Source organism: Hypomesus nipponensis, chromosome 5 (genome assembly GCF_054491055.1).
Source record: "Hypomesus nipponensis isolate SF chromosome 5, ASM5449105v1, whole genome shotgun sequence".
Classification (NCBI taxonomy): Eukaryota; Metazoa; Chordata; class Actinopteri; order Osmeriformes; family Osmeridae; genus Hypomesus; species Hypomesus nipponensis.
In genome coordinates this window covers 9,790,001-9,809,067 of record NC_140365.1, presented here as the reverse complement: position 1 = coordinate 9,809,067, position 19,067 = coordinate 9,790,001, and the positions used below count along the sequence as shown (strand labels likewise).

General features: G+C 49.2%; 3 protein-coding genes across 3 annotated transcripts in view; all 3 read left to right on the top strand.

Moving 5' to 3' along the window:
* The first annotated feature begins 466 nt into the window (after nt 1–466).
* On the top strand, nt 467–10,963 carry LOC146288394 (uncharacterized). The gene is made up of 3 exons (XM_084698433.1): nt 467–629; nt 2,283–2,384; nt 7,289–10,963. The coding sequence occupies exon 3, from the start codon at nt 7,318–7,320 to the stop codon at nt 9,331–9,333; it is 2,016 nt and encodes a 671-aa protein (XP_084554559.1). The 5' UTR covers nt 467–629; nt 2,283–2,384; nt 7,289–7,317; the 3' UTR covers nt 9,334–10,963.
* Nucleotides 10,964–14,642: 3,679 nt separating this feature from the next.
* LOC146288393 (uncharacterized) lies at nt 14,643–16,377 on the top strand. The gene is made up of 6 exons (XM_084697502.1): nt 14,643–14,674; nt 14,892–15,003; nt 15,348–15,582; nt 15,689–15,759; nt 15,901–16,131; nt 16,330–16,377. The coding sequence occupies exons 1-6, from the start codon at nt 14,643–14,645 to the stop codon at nt 16,375–16,377; spliced, it is 729 nt and encodes a 242-aa protein (XP_084553628.1).
* Nucleotides 16,378–17,430: 1,053 nt separating this feature from the next.
* The window catches only part of LOC146288392 (F-box only protein 39-like), a 4,022-nt gene continuing 2,385 nt past the window's right edge, over nt 17,431–19,067 (top strand). Inside the window, exons 1-4 of the mRNA XM_084698767.1 lie at nt 17,431–17,930; nt 18,041–18,212; nt 18,448–18,762; nt 18,920–19,067. The exon at nt 18,920–19,067 is cut by the window's right edge and continues 77 nt beyond it. Coding sequence (XP_084554893.1) covers nt 17,431–17,930; nt 18,041–18,212; nt 18,448–18,762; nt 18,920–19,067 — 1,135 coding nt within the window. The remainder of the gene's footprint in view (nt 17,931–18,040; nt 18,213–18,447; nt 18,763–18,919) is intronic.

The following is a 19,067-nucleotide window of genomic DNA, read 5'->3' as shown; positions in this document are numbered from 1 at the left end:
ATACACACACATACACACACATTGTCCCTTCCTCCAACGGAGGATCAGAGGTTTTGTCGCTGTGGGTGTCTGCGATGAGTCACACCGGCAAATTACCGCGTTTCAAACGGCTTTCAAATTACTTCCCTTCTAGTCGGGTGGCGCGCTGATAACCGATAACAGTTTTCATTTCTACAAGGAGTTTTGGAGGACTCGTCTCTCCTTCCGTATGTCTTTTCTGCCACATACAGCATACATCTGTAGTGCGTGCGTGCGTGCGTGCGTGCGTATGTGTGTGTGTGTGTGCGTGAGAGAGAGAGAGAGAGAGAGAGAGAGAGAGAGAGAGAGAGAGAGAGAGAGAGAGAGAGAGAGAGACAGATGGACCGAGAGACCAACAATAACAAAATCGACTATTGGTAGGCTACGTCGCATGTGATTATGTCACTTGCAATTGGTTTTAGCCATGTGTTCATTCATAAATATTTTCTCTGGAGGTCGCGCTATTTTGAGTGTTAACTAAGATTGTTCAAATTAATTAACAAAATATTGATTTCTAATAAACAGAAATCTAACGGATAGTTTATCTACATTCAACATTGAAAATAATGTCTACTTTCGAAGTCTACCGCGGCCCCACGCCCCCAACTCAGGTAGGCCTGTACACGAACCTCAAATAAAAAATAAATAAATGCTGCTTTATGTCGGTGCATGTGAAAAACCCCGCTCCGCTTTATGCCCCTATTTTAATTGTTTATCGATCGAATGTCAGGTCACCTGATACAGTACACGGCACCATGAAATCACCGCGACCATCTAAGCGGAACCGTGACGTAACAGCGCCCTCTCTCGTCGCCGGACACGAGCAGGGAGAAACAGCTGATAAAATCGTTTGCCAGGTTCACTGCGCGAGATCACTTACCTGCCACCCGGTCCAACGGTTCTCTCACCGGAGGCCGTTTGATTCAAGAACATTTCCCCACCACAGCAGCGATGCATTTCTTATGGCCTAGTAAGGGACTACCATACCCACTCTAATTGCTGATCACGTGATTATGCCTCAATTTTCTCTTTGCCACGTTTTACCACCAATGCAGGCCACTAAACTATTCACTTAATTCCATATTGGTCCTATGGGATTTTATTATGTGTGTGTTGCTGTGGGTCCGTGTGTGTGTGCGTGTGTGTTTGATATAAAGGGGCCTACACTGGCTGTGTGTTCGCTGGTGCGCAGGGAGACTGAGGGGAGATTGATGGCGGGAACTGATGCCGCGCTCACTGATATGAATCGCCTCATCAACTCCAAATTCGCTCCCTGCCTTACGCCTACAGCACCATCCGTCTCTGACGCCGCCTGTTTCTCACAGGTTCCTGTGCACATTTCATGGCTAATGCTCAAAGGGTAAATACATTCTCGAAAATAAAAAAATTTAAAGCCACTGACAAACCTGCAATGATGGGCAGACATTTAGGCCGACGCAGTCATTTCACGTCCAGCAAGTTTCATCCCTGGCTTGCAGGTTCAATCCCAACCAATCATTTCTGACAGCTCAGCTAGTGCTCTGTAGAGGACCAATCCCATTTATGTATCACACTATGACAAATCACAGCTGGTGCTCCAGAAATCACACAAGTAGTCACAGAAGCCCCTCCTCTTCTGTTCACCTCGTTTTTATGAATGAACCGATGAATGGAGAGATGGCTTGGTCCTGTGTGTACAGTTGGCTAAATGAAAAACAAAAGGCCCATTTTGTGCTCAGAACTGCATGCGTTTTTCACCAATGCTCTCACGTTAACAGATGACAGTCTTTGAGGCTCTGGCTTCAAACAGTGTTTTTGTTCAGCTGTGGTGGAGGAAAAGGGGGGGGGGCTCAAAAATAGTCACGCCACAATGGTCATTTCTTCATTTAACAGTATGGAGCTACTCCCATTCCCCAAGTTAAAACCATTACAGCAAAAATGTCTACAACTCTCCTCCCTGCTCTGAGTTGCCAGGTTAGTACTGTACCAAAGCTACCAAGACTGCACACAGGCTAGAGTTGGGATTTTATGGTACAATTCCTCTCATTCGGTGGAGAAAAAAGTATTTTTTTCTTTTTACGTGGGTGGATATGCTACTGTTATTCATAAGGGCCATTATTTCACTCCCAGTACAGGCCACTTTACAGCGGGTTGGTGCATTAGAACACTTATGGAGAGATCTCAGCATGCATCATCATAATTGTGGCCAATAATGTCAGCAGAAAAAATTCTTTGCTAAAATGCCTCTCTGCCTCTTTCTCTCTGTTCCCCTCATTCTTATGTAGGCCTCTTCATGGGAATACGCGGATGGTTGTCTCTGTACCCTGGACAGAAAACCTTGAGTGGACGCTAGCCTCGGCCTTCCACCATTTGTCTGTAAAGTACATGTGCGTGTGCATGTATGTGTGTTTTACTTTGTGCATGTTCTCTAAAAGTAGCGTCACAGAACTTTGCCGCAATGTAAATCTCTAGCTCTGTTTTTGGTGCCCACAAGCCCCCAAAAAGTGTTGTCCAAAAACTGTTGTTCAGCAACCGTCCAAATGCACGTAGTTACAGTATCCTATTAGTCGACTCGTCGGACCACAGATTGTTTAAAGCGGCTCGGATTGAATATCCATTTGTCCACATGGCTTGTCTCACCAATAACACACTAATGACTGATCCACACACTGAAAAAAACATCGCAAAGGAAAATAAGGTGGCTGGACCGTACAAAAAAAACAAGTCGGCTTGTCGACGCTTCGACCCAAACGCATTTCTTTTCCCGCCTGGGACTAAAGTTTCCAAAAGACCCAGTCTGGCTTGTTAGTTCCCTGTGTGGCATCTTTAAATACAAGGCTGGTGTGCCGGTGCTAATCTGTGTGAGTGGCCGAGCAGGCCGTGGAGTGTGAGTCAGAGCGTGGGCGCCAGGGCACAGAGGACACAGGGTAGGGGTAGGAGGAGAGGGATCATGCTGAGTGGCAGTTGATAATGCCAAGCTGTTATATCAGAATCTGCCCCTCAGGCTTGCTGCTTACCTTTCCAACCAGCTTGCCTGCCAGCAGCACAGAGCATGCCAACACACACACACGCACACCGAGACATGCACACACACACCTACTCAAACATCCCCCTCCTCCACACACACACACATCCATCATCCACATGCATACACATATATCCCCGCCCCACACACACACAAACGCGTACACACACGTGCCTTCTCCGCAATCTCCACACACACGCACATACTCACACACACGCACAATTTACGAACAAATATGTCAACGGTATGCAGTCCCTAGCACACACATCTAATAATCTACGGGTCAAAAAGAGCCTCTGGCTTTCACAAAGAATTACCACTCATTTGATGTGAGACACACTCTGCAAACACAGGAGCCCCATTGACATCAACAAGCTGACACAGCCGCTCATTTCAGTGGGAACTCAAAGCCACGGAACATCACTGATACTATCAACAGCACAACTTTCCCTCATCAGAGAGAATAGGTTTCTCTTACCCGGGGCATTCTTTAAAAGCCTGCATGCACCTCTCTCCCCACACACACGCATGCCGCAGAGGCAAACGCACACTCGCGCTTGTGCACCCTGCACCCACCCACCCACACACACACCGCACAGAATCGAAAAAACCACATGACATTATCAGCGCAGCAAGCACGTCGCTCCGCCAGGCGCAAACGCGGGGCTTGTGAATGCTCATTTAGATCTGCTCCTGATTAGCTGAACGTTATCTACCGAGGCCTCGGAATGACACTTCACAGTGACGTCTACACCACTATTCCCCCCCCTCCCGCCCCCATCTGTAAGTAATCCCATGTAAAACAGGACAATCTTAGACTGGCATCAGTTCCAGTCCTCTTAAGATGGAGACAAGCTTCATGCCAGTCACGGTGTGTGATCCGGTTGAACGGTGGATCGTGCCGTGATGCCATTCGACCTGTCCTATTTTCATCTCCAGCGCTGGCTGGTTGCAACCATACGTTGATGGCTTACGAGGCCCGTCTGATTCACTCCTCTCATGTCTGACTCAGTGCTGGTTCATCGCCGCACAATGTCTGACTGTGTGACCAAGACTAGCCATGCTGTTCATCTGGATGAAGCATTGAAGAAGTTCAATGGAAAAAATCTTCCAGTGGGATTCGAACCTATGGTGGGAGACTTGGTTTGCTGGTCAGTGCTCAACATGTGTGTGTAGCTGATGCAATAGGGCCCGGGACAAAGAATGGCTGGTTTCAAATCCTAGAAGGCCACGGGTAGGACAAATAAAGGAGACAGCTTTCGTCGTAGATCCATTCATCCCGGGAGAGTGCGTGCGTGCGTGCGTTTGTGTTGCGTAACGTGATCTAATAGATTACTGTGATCAGCGTCCGCATTCGTAGCTGACAGATGGACACCTGCCAAAGACGACATTAGACAAAGAGCGGTAATCAGGTAGAATCAGAGCAGCCGAGCCAAACCGGGTGTGTCACGGCCACGCCCGTGGCCCCTCCACACGGGACCAGGGCCCCGTCGAAAACACCTGACAGTGGCCATGTGAGCGGGAGGTCTGGGAAGGATTGTGGGTCACCATGCAGGATGCAAATGAGAGGATGGACGGGGGAAACGTCGATAAATCGAAATTGAAAGGCTGATCAACGTGACCGGTCTGTCTTATCGGGTAGGGCTAAATCTCTGGGAGACTGCATGGGGTGGGTGGGTGGGGGTGGGGGGGGGGACGGTTTATGGGGAGGGGGCGGGTAGGGTGTGTGTGTGGGGGGGGGGATGGGGTGCAGGGGGGGGTGCAGGGGTGGGGGGTGCAGAGGGACATCACCATCAATGACAGAGACAGAAAATGGCTGCGCCGCTACAATTTTCCTCTCCCCATTGAAGAAATGTACTATTTCATTCATGCCATTTCCGTTCATTCATCAGAGCGGGCAGCGTAGACTCAGAGTTCCATTTCCACACGAACATTCTTATCAATGGATGTGACGTCTGCACGCCGATGCTTGCTGCGGATCACATGGTAGAGAGGGAGTATAAAAACGAAAGTTGCGCTGGCCGTGGTGCTGAAAACACTATTTGAATCGCTCAGTGCCAAAAAAAAGTGATTAACTGCCATACAAACACATCACAACATTTTTTGCACTGAAATAAAACAGTCAGAATCATTTTTTTTTCTCTGTCATTGTTGTGTATGGTAAAGAACCACAAGAAGACTAGTTTGAAAAGCACTCTTGGAGTGTAGCCTAATTACGAGATAAGATAAGAGACTACCCGAAGCGTGAATTTTCAGCACTTTTCCCGTGCGGGACTCCAGGTGAGTACTTTTGTAGTTGCTCCGTCTTTAACAGTGTAGTTGTGGGTGATTGGTCGGGTTTGGACAGGTGTTTATTATCCTGTCCTTCTATTGTGTGTCATGTTTAAGAAACTAAGGTGCAGAAAGCGTGCCGTCGTATTTGCGGCTGCGACCAAGACCATCGGCATATTTACGGGTTTGGTTTCCAAAAGAATGCTTAATAGTGGTCGGCTTTGGTATGCTATTTTGTGTGGAATTTAAAAAGTTTTCAACTTGCAACATTCTATTGTGTGTAGGTCAAATTCAAACGTTTTTTTCTCAACCCCTTCCAGATGGTCAACAGAGCATTTGTGAATATTGGATTTGAATGTTGGGACTAGTGTGGTTGAGTGTAGAGACTTACTCGAATTGACATCGCCTACAGCAGACACTAGCTTATGCTACACATATGCTTGTTTTAATTATAGGAGGTTATAAGCTGGATTTCAATGTTGCGGGTGTTGCTTTGGTTGCAAAGTACAATAGATATATTATTTTTATTGAATTTTTTCAATATATATAAATATACATATTTTTACAAAAGTTAACCTTGTGCCACTGTTGTTTAGATATAGGAAGAAAGCTATACGATTTAATGACATTGTAGGTATTTATTATTTGAAGTAGTTTTTGTAAACTTAAACCAGTAAACCTGTTGTAGTCTAATAGCCTATGTAACTATTCACAATTAGGCTACCTGAAAATATTTCTGATTCACGTAGTAGACCAAATAGGAAATAAATCACCGTAGCGTAAGTCTGCATACCTCTATTGCTTCAATGGCCCTCAATGAACAGTATGCATCACGCTCACGAAACAGTCTGGTAGGATACAATTCGATCATTGCGCATTGCTCACATTGCGCTTTGCTATAATGGAAGCAAGTGTGCTGCAACAGTAAATCTATCACGGGTCTGTTGGGTTGAATCAGCGTGGCTTCCCGGTTTCCACATGACTTGTTTCACGGACATGCAGATTGATCTTCCGGTAACGGAATGGGTAATTGGAAACGGAAATAAAGGAATTCGTTTAAACCAAGCAGCCTAAAAAAAACACTTGCTACCTGCCGGTTAAAATACATGTATTTTCAATGCGGGTTAAATTTGCGTTTGTGCATAGTGTGACCGGGTTTCGGTTTGGGTCAGCATAGCCCATTAATCAGTTCATTAACATGTAGTTCACAATTTATACTTAATTTGATAAGGCAGACACATCTTGGTATGTTCTTTGGTCAACATGCAATCAAAAATGCAACCGAAACCTCAATCTTATCCGGTTTTGTTCTCCATGGCATTGAATTGCGCACGGAGACAGGGTGCGTTATGAACCGATTAGCGCGCGTTGCCGCCAATAAATGGCACTGTCAGTCTGATATAATGAATGCCCATTCTATTCTCATACAGTTGGCCAATTAGTCTTCAGATAATTACCGTCATAGTCATCAGCAGTAGCAGCACCCCGTAGCAGGATTGTAGAGAGAAAGCTCCATGAGAAATTCCGCTCAACTGTCAAAATGAGAGGCAGCTAGTCAAAAAAGCGGAGGTCGATTAACTGCACATTTAACCACCAGTAGGCTATGAACGTTATTTTCAAGAGCCGAGCTCCATCCGTCTATCATCGGCAATATTTTATTTTAATACACACGGGGTTAGGCGACACTTCTAGGATCTCATACAAATGTAATTTCACGCATGCTCTGGCTCAATTGTATTTTGTAAGTGACCACTAAGTAAGTGACACGAAATGTGTAATTTATAATTTTAAGGGATATGGCTATAGGTGTTTCTGCAAGCTACAGATGATATTGTAATTTATTGTTTAAACGTGAACACAGATTAAATCTCTCTCTCTCTGTCTCTCTCACTGTCTCTCTCTCTCTCTCTCTCTCTCTCTCTCTCTGTGTCTCTCTCTGTCTCTCTCTCTGTCTCTCTCTGTTTCTCTCTCTGTTTCTCTCTCTCTCCACCTCAGGTGCTGGCCGTCCCTCCTGCCTGTTCTGCATGGTCATGACCTGTCGCCACATCCCCTCCACAGCCCGACTCGCCCTACTGGTCCTGCTCACTGTCTCACCACAGCTGGCTGGAGCTGCTGCTGTGGGAGTGGAGAGGGTGGAGGGGGGGATGGAGGGTCTCACCCGGACACACCCCAAAGAGGACAACCTTAGTCCCCTCCACACGCTCCCCGGGCTCACCCTCCCCAGACCCTTCAGCACAGTTCCCCTGGAGCAGGACCAGGGCACCCCAACAGACATGGACCCTGCCCAGATGCTGGCCTCCGTTCTTCTGGAGGCCCTGGACCACCCTGGGGCTGCAGAGACACCGGGCAGACCAGAGGAGGGAGACAGTGCAGAAGGGCAAAGGCAGGAACCAGCCCACCTGGAAGCCAGGGGAAGTCAAGAGGGAAGGAGAGTAGGCAATGTGGAGGAGGAGAGATGGGGGCTGGGGGAGGAGAGTGGTGTGTTGGAGAGGAGGATGGAGAGGCTAAGGGCAGCCTTAGAGGCAGCGACCCAGGGGGAGGAGTTAAGGGAGTGGGAGGTGGAGGAGGAGGAGGAGGAGAGGAAAAAGTCTCAGGAGGAGAGAGGCGGCCCAACGGAGGGTGAGGCGGGCCGCGACGGAGGCGGAAGCGAGGACGGTGGAGAACGAGAGGAAGAGGAGGAGAAGGAAAGAGAAGGAGCGGAAAGATCCGGAACCGTATCTGACGGAGCAGAGTCCTCGCTCCAGCGCAAAACGAGAGGCTACTTCCAGAACATTGACCTGGGCCTTCAAGACAACGAGATCTTACCTCCTCTGAAGGGCTACAAGGCATACAATACCCAGCTGGCACGAGCCGGCAAAAAACTCCACTGGCAGGAAGAGCAGGCGAGCAACCGGCCGGTCCAGGGCAGCAACTTCATGGACGACTTTGAGAACGAGGGCGAGGAGGAGGTGGAGGAGGTGGAGGAGGAGGCGGAGAGCCTCACCCGCGCGGAGGAGGAGGCGCGTGCCCGCGCCGACAAACAGGAGGTGCTGAGGCAGCAGGAGGAGGCGGAGCGCGCCCGCGAGGAGGAGCAGCGTTTGGCCGACATCGCCTCGGACATGCTGCTGCAGTACATGGGCAGGAAGCAGCAGGGGGCGCCCTACCTGGAGCCGCGCCGCAAGTCCAGCGTGGACGCCAACGGCAACGCGGCCGAGGACAAGCGCTCCGAGGAGGTGGCCACCGATGACGACGGCGACCTGGACCAGCAGATGATCGACAGGCTGATCGAGATCAGCAGCAAGCTGCACCTGCCCGCCGACGACGTGGTGGAGATCATCAGCGACGTGGAGGAGAAGAAGAAGAAGAGGAAGGAGCTGCCACCGCCCGGCAAGCCCGTCGCGCCACGCTTCCGCCCCCTGGTGCCCCCTCCCCTGGCTAGACCCCCAATCTACCACTACACAGCCTCCAGCAACCCCAAGAAAGCCCCGTACAAAGCCAACAGGAAGTGGCAAAAGGACAAAAACAAAGCCAAGTCCTATAAGCAGGAGTACTGGTACAAGCCCCAGAAGCAGGTTGACTACTGGTACAAGCCCCAGAAACAGTTCCTGGCCTTCCCCTCCTACCCCTACTACCAGAAGCCATACCGAGCCTACTACCCAGTCTACTTTCCCTACCCCAAAGCCTCCGGCTACTACGATAAGACTTCCCTTCCCAGGGACCAGCAGCTGTTTGTCCCCCAGGACTACGGCTTCCAGCCCCCCAGGCGCAGGCACCGTGCCGGGGTTAAGGCGAGGGGGCAGGGCTGGAGGCAGCAGCCACCTCCACGCCTGCCTGCCACCCCGTACATCTCTAACTACATCCTCCCCCACCCACGGACCTACCAGCCCCTGCCTCCCCCCAAACCTCGTTCCCCCTCCGGGAGGGGCAGGCAGCCCCCCTTCTACTACCCCCCAGCGCCGGGAGACGACTACGAGGAGGATGGCCTGGAGCCCCAGCTGGACAGCGACGAAGAGCTGGAGAACTTTATTGAGAGGATCTACATGAAGCGTAGAATGTACTAGAAAACATGCGGGGAAGAGTGACCAATGGGGAGTGCTGGGGTGGGGGGCAGTTGGAAGGATTCACAAAAGTTGAGGGAAAGAGAGAATGGCAAGAGGTGTTTAATGAGATTTACGGATGGAATGGGAAGGAAAGAGAAAATGGTGAATAGATCGCTTTTTTTGTTGTTCTTTTTGACCACATTTGTTTGTTTCAGTCAAGCAGAAGGGAGAGGGGGTTCCTCTAGGTAGCCATATTCAACCTCTCAGTTTACATTCTAAACCAGAACATGCAGCGCTGGTCTGTGTGCCTGTCTTCATTCAGGTCCTCCTCTGATGCTCCTGCATGTCTCAGAGTGTTGGGGTTTTCTAAAAAGAAAAAGGAGAAAATTTGAAGAAAAAAAAACATTTCCCATTTACACCAACACACAGTCAATGAAAGAAAAACAATATGCCAATTACAAGAAACTCATGTTTACAGAATACAATATTTGTCTCTTTCATTTGGTCATGGAACATCAGACTGTGTACTAGGATTCTGACTGTAAAATGCATCATGAGTGACATTACCAACACAAGGTAAACAGTGGGGCTGGCTTGAACGGAGCCCAAACTGCCAATCACCAAGGTCATATGTATACCAGCACATATTTGTAATTTGAAAAGGTGCCAAATATATTCAATGCAGTCTCTTACTTCTCAGTCGAACGCACTGGAAGTTAGGATCAAAACTTCTATTGCCTTACAACAAACATACACACTCATACACGTACATGCACATATTTGGCCCTTTCCTTATTTGTTATGTCACGGCATTCCTTTGCACATTCGGATCCTTTGGCCTCAGCCTCTACAAGCACAAAAGAAAAAAAGATAGAACTTCCAACAGGTTGGGCAAAGGGCTATTAATCATTCATTGGGTGGGGTGGAGAGCTATGATGTGGACACTTGTCTGTTTGGCAAATGACTCATGCGTAGAGCTTTGTACCACCTTGCAGGCACCGTTGACCATTCGGGTGTCCTGCATTTTTCTCAGCCTTCCGTAACAGAAACTGCTGTTTCACTCATGCAACAACCCTCTTGGCACGTTCGGCTTTTCACCCATCGACTCTTCGCTTCCGTCTGAATTCTCTTTCCTTTTTTCCCCCCAAATGACTTGAAGTCTCACTGTCTTTGCCATAAACAGCTTCTGTAAGCGAGCACTACTAATCAAACATGTGCATCAGGAGGCCAACAAACACTTTAGTGTAAATGTTTTATTTATTTCCACACAAAAGAGATGCTGTCTAAGGACAGGAGGGGGAAAAGATTGAGCTCAAAAAAGAAAAAAGTTAAATCTGCACGTCTTTTCTACTTGCATCTAAAAAAAAGAACAAAAAAAATCTTTGGAGAAAAAAAAAAGAAAAACTCGGTCCAGAGAAATTCAGACGGTTGTTTCTCTGAATAAACTGTGATCCTAAAAAAAAGAAGAAAACTTAAAGGACGAGGACTCTGATGTCCACCGTGAAGCCGTCTGTCTTGTAAAATGGAGAGTGTTGTTGTCGATGTCAACTTTGGGATTGTAAGCTGTACAGTGTGAAATAAATATGCCCGTGCAATGTGTAAATAACAGCATGATGATTACTAGTTTTGCTATTCAAGAGGAAAAAATAAAAGCAACTATTTTATTAAAGTTCAGTTTTTTATGCCTTTTTGGAGAAAGTTTGACTCACCGCAGTAGACATGGCAGCATAAAGGAGGTGGAACTCAAGTCACAAGTGAACAGGTAATGGTGGCTGTGGTGTACTGTCTGGCCATGCTTTGTTTCTTCACCTTTCCAGAAATTTCCATTCCCCTTATAGCCAGGTCTGTGAACACTCCACAATAACACTTTAGAGCCCAGCAACCTGGTTTTAAAAAGAGAACACAAAAAAGGGTTCAACCAGGAAACAAGAAGGGTTCTTCTAGAATGAACCAAATTCACCTTTTCTCTGAGAAAACGATTTTTTTTTTTAAGGCAGTTGTCTATTTTATCGTCGTCATGGGTCACGGTACGTGTTCAGGAGTACGAGAAGGAGACAGCAGCTTCTGGGACAGTCATGGTGAGAGCAGAAAATAAGAAGGCTAGAAAAGAATGAAATAATAACTGCACAATGGACAGGGGACATGTTTTGGGGAGAAAGAGAAAGACATGGAGAGAGAACTAGGAAGAGGGGAAGAAAGGGAGCGACAGGAACTGCAGTGATTGATGAGTCACATGATTGGCGGATGAGTCATCCATACACTTTACTGAAGAGGACCTCACGCACACACACACACACACACACACACACACACACACACACACACACACACCAGTACACACACACACCAGTACACAGACAACCTCTTTCAGCTGTATAGCAATTTGGCTTCTGGCATTGAACATAATGATTGACTCATGTTAGAGTACGCCTTGATTGATTCTGTCAGGCAGCACAGACCAACCAATCAGCTAATAGGGGAAGGGGGGGGGGGGGGATGTGATGGACAGAGTTTGCCACATCTTCTTATTCATGAAACACCCATCTGAGAGCAGGGGAGTAAAGTGCCTGGGGGACAAAGACTGGCACGCCGGCTCACGGTTGGATCCTCATCAGTCAAAGCACTCTGTACATTGGTGGTGCACCTTTTTACACAGTCTGTACCCGGTCCATTCAAAAGCTGTCGCTTCACCTGTGTCATTGCCTTTGACATGATACTTTCCTCGCGCACACACACAGTATGTATTTATATATTTACATATACACGTGGTTATATTGACAGATGTCGGCAGTGTAAGTGAGAAAAAGGGTGTCACATCACATTTTCACGTATGACAGAAAAGTGGGCATCGGGAGCCTTCTTTCACACAAGTCAGCCTGTTTTTCTCTCCCTCCCTCCCTCCCTCTCTCAATCTCTCTCTCCCCTTTCCATTTACCGACTAACAACACCAACAGTTGGAGACAGGTGGTCTTGTTTCGGGGGGGGTTCTCCCTCTCTGCTCCCTCGGCGCGATCGGTTCATCTCTCTCCTCTTTCTCTCCATCCTCTTTCCCCCTCTCGTCCCTTGCTCCGCACGAATGCTCTCTCGCCCTCTCCCCGTCTCCTCTCCTCTGAGCCTCCTCCTCTGCCTCTCCTTCTTTCCTCCCTCTCTCTCCATTTCTGGTTTTGTATGCAAGCCCCGAGGGAGTGGGAATGGGTGAAAGGCAGTCTTGCTGCACCACTGTCACAAAAGACTGGTGAGTCATCTCCACTTATGTCCCCGCTCCCTCCCAAAACACAAAGACGCCGCACACACTTAAATGCCCCCCCCCCCCCTTACCTGCAAGGCCCTCACACAAACACACACACGCATAACATACTGTACCACTATATATTTCGACATGCATTGTTCCTCGACGTTGTTCCTCTCTGTAGATCCCAAACACACACACACACACACATCCACACACACACACTCCAATAAATAGCCTTCTGCTGGCGACAGACGCAGAGATATCGAGATATAAAGACAGACGGATAATTGTAGTGAGTCAGACAGTATGGGTAAACACTGATGATGCTCTTGGCCGTACACACACACACACACACACCTACCATCACCTTAGCGCACAAAATGACCCCGGCAAGTATCGTTTTTCACCCACAAATACACCCACAGAGATGTGCTCTGACCTGTGAGTGGAGTTAATTTGCTGATACCTCTCGTAGCTCGGCATTCAAGTAGTAAGGATGACTCATCAAAGGAGCATGACATAAACAGTGGGACACAAGTCAGAGAGACGCAGAAGAGGACACAAACAGGATGAAGGTGGACAGTGGCTGTGGTGTTTTATCATCTCACATCGTTTTGGACGAACGGCATCGATGGAAATGATGTTAGCGTGTGAACACTTCTTCCTCCATGAGAAGAAAGGGGATTGTTGTCATGCAACAGACCACTGCAAGAATAACTGTGGACTACCTACCTGACATGAAGGCTAAAAAGACCCATTGGGGCAATCTCCAATGATCTTTTAACGTGAAGGCAACAAATGACTTATTTGCTTCTAATAAGCAAAGACAAAATAAATGACATCTGTTCTGCTAGATTGGTGAGCAGACGAAGATGGATCATTGTTGAACTGCACAGTGTGTAGCTCGTTTCATTAAAAACATAAATCAACTGGGAGGACCTATTGTAAATACTCTGCCGCCATCTCGTGGCTGATTTCTGCAATAACACTGCAGTAAAAATAAACTCATCGGGCTCGTTTTAAGGTAGCCTATACGCTACGAGTTTTTCAGTAAAACTGTAAGTTTTGTCCCCTATAAACATGTCGTATAGCTTGTTTAGCAAGAGAGACAGCTCAGTCCCAGCCAGAGGTGTCGTTTTGCGCAGTTACACGGTGCATCTCCGTGGGATATTATAGCCTATAACGCTACCTCTTGAGAAAATTACGTGCCGTAAAGCCAGCGAGAAACATCAATCTTATTACAGCCAGCCAACAACCTTTGTTCAAATAATGTAATTTCCCAGTGATTCAGTATGTGCAATTTAATTTTGAACTTTACGTCGTTCTACCATTAGCGCACTCTTTCGTCACAGATCTTTTTTTAACCTAACTTAGCTTTTGATCCCTCTTTTACGCATCGGAGTGTGCGTTTAGACAGGGTGGTCTATCCGCCCACCAAGACACCACGACACCACTTGTGAAACCCCAAAATTGGAATGCAGATGTTTTACCAGACATGATACTTCATATTTGGTACGTGTTAGAGGAGATCACCTTTTCCCGAGGTGCACTCTCACTATGAAATTTCACCTGCGTCCTTCGTGCCGTTGTCCACGGGTGGGCGACCTTTTCCCTTACAGGAAACCGTTCAACCACTGATTGATCAAAAGGTCATCTCTTTGACTCCATATAGGCCTACTACTGCAGCCGGAGAATTCAACCACTGACTAGAGGGAGAGGACGGTTTGTTGTGCGCTGCACACTGCTCCCCTGGGAGGCCTGTTCTGCTGGTGACAGGGTGTGCCAGGTCGCGGGTGACATTGGAGCCCTCATACGCTTGCTCTTTACAGCAAAGCTGCTTGTGAGCCATTCAGACACATCAAATATTAAAATGTCCGGAGTTTCCGTTTCGTACTCAGGGAGAGAGGGAGGACAGTGAGAGGGGCAAAAAGAAGGGAGAGAGACTGAGGGTAAACAAAAGAGAAACGCTCATAAGATAAAGAGAGAGAGCGAGAGAGAGAGAGAGAGAGAGAGAGAGAGAGAGAGAGAGAGAGAGAGAGAGAGAGGAGGAGAAAAGGCAATAACACAGGCACCCTGGGAGGGAGACGCAGGCGACAGGATGGAGGGAGAGAGGGAGGAAGAAGACGAGAGGTAAGAGAAGCCTGGACGATAATGTTGGTCCGGAGCCTTGCGTCTTGAGTGTGATTGGTTATTTAGTGGTTCTGTCTAATCTGCTGTAGATAGATAACCTTGTGGGGAGGTGGCTGTTTCTTGGATTAGTTCCTTACTGGGTGTGAGAGGAAAGGGGGAGGATGCATTGTGTGTGTGTGTGTGTGTTATTGCCCTGCCGATCTGTCATCCTGTGTAGTGGCCAGACCGTAGTCCAGGCTAATATTCACACAGAGGAAACAGAAGAAGTAGAGGAGCAAACAGAGCAATCGGACCCCAGAGCACAGACTGAGGCCGCTGAGCCCAGTCAGGTCAGACCCTACATTCTCCTCCTGAACACCTGGCGCTGGGGTTGACACAATCCACACTTTAACTGGCCTCTGAATATCTCTCTCTCTCTCTCTGGCTCTCTCTCTGACTCTCTCTCTGGCTCTCTCTCTCTCTCTGGCTCTCTCTCTCTCTCTCTCTCTCTCTCTCTCTGTCTCTCTGTCTCTCTCTCTCCCTCTCTCTCTGTCTCTCTCTCTCTCTCTGTGTCTCTCTCTCCCCCCCCCCCCCTCTCTCTCTCTCTCTCTCTCTCTCTCTCTCTCTCTCTCTCTCTCTCTCTCTCTCTCTCTCTCTCTCTCTCTCTCTCTCTCTCTCTCTCTCTCTCTCTCAGTCAGAGGAGGTTGAGACTGAGACTGCTCCGGGGGGTGAGTGTGACAGTCTGGAACAACAGGGAGTGTGTGACGACGACGCAGAGATCCTACCTCTGGAGACCTCGCCACTTGAAACGTCCCCACCAGAGACCCCAGCAGAGAATGACATTGAGAGCCTCTCGCAGTCCCTGTCCTCACCACCTGAGGGTGACACCACAGAGAGTCAGGGCACAGCACAGCCCTCAACCGTACAGGGTCAGTACCTCGGACAGGTGAACTGATCCGTCTGTAAATACAGCCATCAATCTGTTGCTGTAGCGTGCGTGTGCGTGTGTGTGTGTGTGTGTGTGTGTGTGAGCAGTAGATCCCTCGGCTCAGCCCTGTTGGTACTGCCTGAGGTCTCGCCCCACTGAGGAGAAAACTGAACCACAGGTACCCCAAACATAAACCTCATCTATTTTGTTGTTATTTCACCAAAATAACGACATACTGAAACTCCTGTCATGTTTCCCGTCACATTTCCTGTCACGCTGCTGTTCCTAACCAATCATTCTTCACCGTGTTGTTTGGCAGCAGGAGTCAGAGCCTGGATTTCCGACGCCCTCTGGTGGCCAGATGGTGAAGTACCAGACTGACCCCCGGCCTCACTTTGGTGTGGCCTACTCCTCTCGCGCGCCCCCTCTCCCTCTGTGGGGCAGCGAGGGGCCACGCTGGGAACTGAGAGACCAGGAGCTGCCTGACCAGACACACACCTGCTCCCACTGCCATCTAGGCTTACCACCTGACACACTTCTCTGGCACGAGGTACGCACACAAACACACGCACGCATGCCCACTTTGGATCATGAGTAATGGAATTGAATAATATTTGTATTTTTCAAACACTAAATAATGATGAAATATTGTTTATGCCGGTTACTCTGCCTCTCTCTGCCTCTAGCCCTGCCACTGTTTTTGACCCTCTTTGTCTCTGGACCTTTCTCTGCTTCTGTCTCTGTCTAGGCTAAGTGTCTGCTGTTTGATGGAGAGAAGAGCACAGAGAATAAATAGGGCGGAATCTGCCAGAAGACAAGCTATCTACAGTGTCTATCTGTTTTCACTGTCTGTCTACTACAAACTCAGGAAATTCTACCCGACAGTATATGCTTTAATAATAAATTGTGTTATCTTGGACTCTAGAATGTCTAGACATGTTTTCGATCTTGTATTATACATGAACTATGCAAATCCTGTGTTGTATTACCACTGTGAAGTCAATAAATGATGTATCATCAAACCTCATCTGTGTTTGTGATGTCACAGCTGGATTGTGATGTAACCATGGTTCAGTAACACTGAATGACATGGAAACAAAATTCATAGCAGTGTCCTTGCGACTTCCCCTTTGACCTGGTGGGTTCCTTGCCCACCCTAATGCCACACCCACACCATGGCACTGATGTCACAGTCAGCTTAACTTAACCTCTCATCCTGTAGACCCACCTCTGTGATTCTAACCATAACTTCCACTAAGACTAGTTCCCTCATGTTCTAGCCCCAGCCCAGCCCCCCAGCACAGTCAAAATACCCCAGCACCTGCTGCCCAGGACCAGGGAGAGCACTGGGGAAGACACTGTTTACTGGAAGTGAACCAAAGGATTCCACCTCTTTTGTGTTGGTGTTCGAGCAAAACCCATTTTCTATCCATTTTATGTTCCTGACAAAACACATTTGACAGAATTTGAGCAAGTCTCAGCTCAGAGGGGCAAGATGGATGAAGAGCTTGTTCCTGAGGGTGATGCCAATCATGACGTAGACGAGGAGGAGGAGGACGAAGGGGTGGGTGTGGAAGACGAGCCTGGGGGGGAGGAGGAGGAGGGGGAGGAGGAGGAGGAGAGAGAGGATGACGATGAGAATGAGGAGAACGATGAGGACGATGAAGAGGATGAGGGGGTGGGGATGGTCGAGGAGCGTGGGGGTGAGGAGGAAGAGGATGAGGGGATGGTCGAGGAGCGTGGGGGTGAGGAGGAGGAGAGAGAGGAGGATGATGAGAATGAGGAGGACGAGGATGAAGAGAACGGTGAAGACAATGAGGAGGAGGAGGATGAGGATGAGGGGGTGGGGATGGTCGAGGAGCGTGGGGGTGAGGAGGAAGAGGAGGAGAGAGAGGAGGAAGACGAGGAGGAGGACGACGAGGACGAAGAGCATGAGGAGGAGGACGAGAAGGAGGAGGAGGAAGAACCTGACAACAATGGCGGCACCGATGAGGATGACGATGAGGAAGACGAGGAGATGGCGGTCCACGGCTGGGGCTTCCTGCCGTCCGTGTGTTTGTGGCGGCTATTCTGGTGGCTCCCCGACCGGGACCGCATGCGCGCCAACTTGGTGTGTCGTAACTGGCACGCCGTGATGCGTTCCCCCTCCCTCTGGCGTTTCCGACGCTTCCATCTCTCCGGGCGCCTGACCAGGTTCCGTCGGTCGGAGCCCTTGACCACCCTCACCTACGCGCGCCACCTCGGGGGCTACCTGGAGACGCTGGAGGTGTGTGTGTCATCTCCTCACAGCTCAATGGTCGCCCGCCGACTGCAGTACACACTTCGCGGGCTGCTGGACGAGCTAACCAGGTCAGATAAGAAGTGTTTGTGTGTGTCCAGGGTAGAGAGAGAAGACAATGTCTGTGAATGATAAGTTAGTCGATTTACTCCTCTTTTCGTGTATGGTTCTCTCGCTCCAGGGCGGGCACTCGGCTACGGTCCCTGTCCCTGACCGGGCTGGAGCTGGACCGGACAGGCTGGCCTCGGGCTGTCCGGAGGTCCCTGGTCCGTTGCCTAGCTCACTTCTTCCGGAGAGGGGCCTCCCAGCTGGGCTCTATCAGCCTCAAGGGGGCCCGTGCCTCGCTTCGACAGGTACATGTTACAAAAGTGTACATTTACTGCTATTACTAGTTCTACTGGTAATGATTAACATCCGCACATGGAAAGTACATACCACGTCATGTGTATTTGGTGGTATGTAAACACAAATACTAGTAGTAATAGTACTTTGAAGGGCAGATGTTTTTATTCAATGGAAGCTAATTAGGAATCCCAGGTCATTGATGATTTATTTTTACTTCCTCTTTCGTCCCTCTCTCTGCCCCAGGGAATGGAGCTGCTCTCTGCCCTGTCACAGTCCCAGCAGCACCAGTACCTGCGCGGACGCCCCGGAATCTCCTCTCTGGACCTGGATGACTTCTTCTCAGGGCCCCTGCCTGTGCACCTCCACCCCAGGCTTCCCCTGGCCCTGCACAGCCTGAGAGGCCTAAGCAGCCTGGGCCTCAGTTACTCCTGCCTCTCCGACGAGCTGCTCCAGGCACTGGGGCAGAACGGCCGGGGCCGAGGTTACGGATGGGGGAGGGAGAGGGGCATCTTGCAGAGTCTGAGGCTGAGGTGCCATGTCAACGAGGCTCACTCACAGGTGGGGAGGCTGACGGAAGGAAGGGTTGGAGGTCTTGAAGCTTATTCTGAGAAGGAAAGAAAAAGACATTGTGAACAATGTGAAAACGTCCATCTCTCTCTCTTTCTATCTGTCTTTGTTCATCATCTATCTGTTCACCCGTCCTCCCTATGCCCAGGTGGTGTGCGACAGCTCGTGGGAGGGCTTGGTGGAGAGATGCCCAGGGCTGGAGGTCCAGCTCCACGTGGAGCAGGTGGTCAACACTGACAGGCTGGGTAGGGTGCTCTTGCCCCAGGTCCCCCTCACCGACTACAGCATGACCTCCT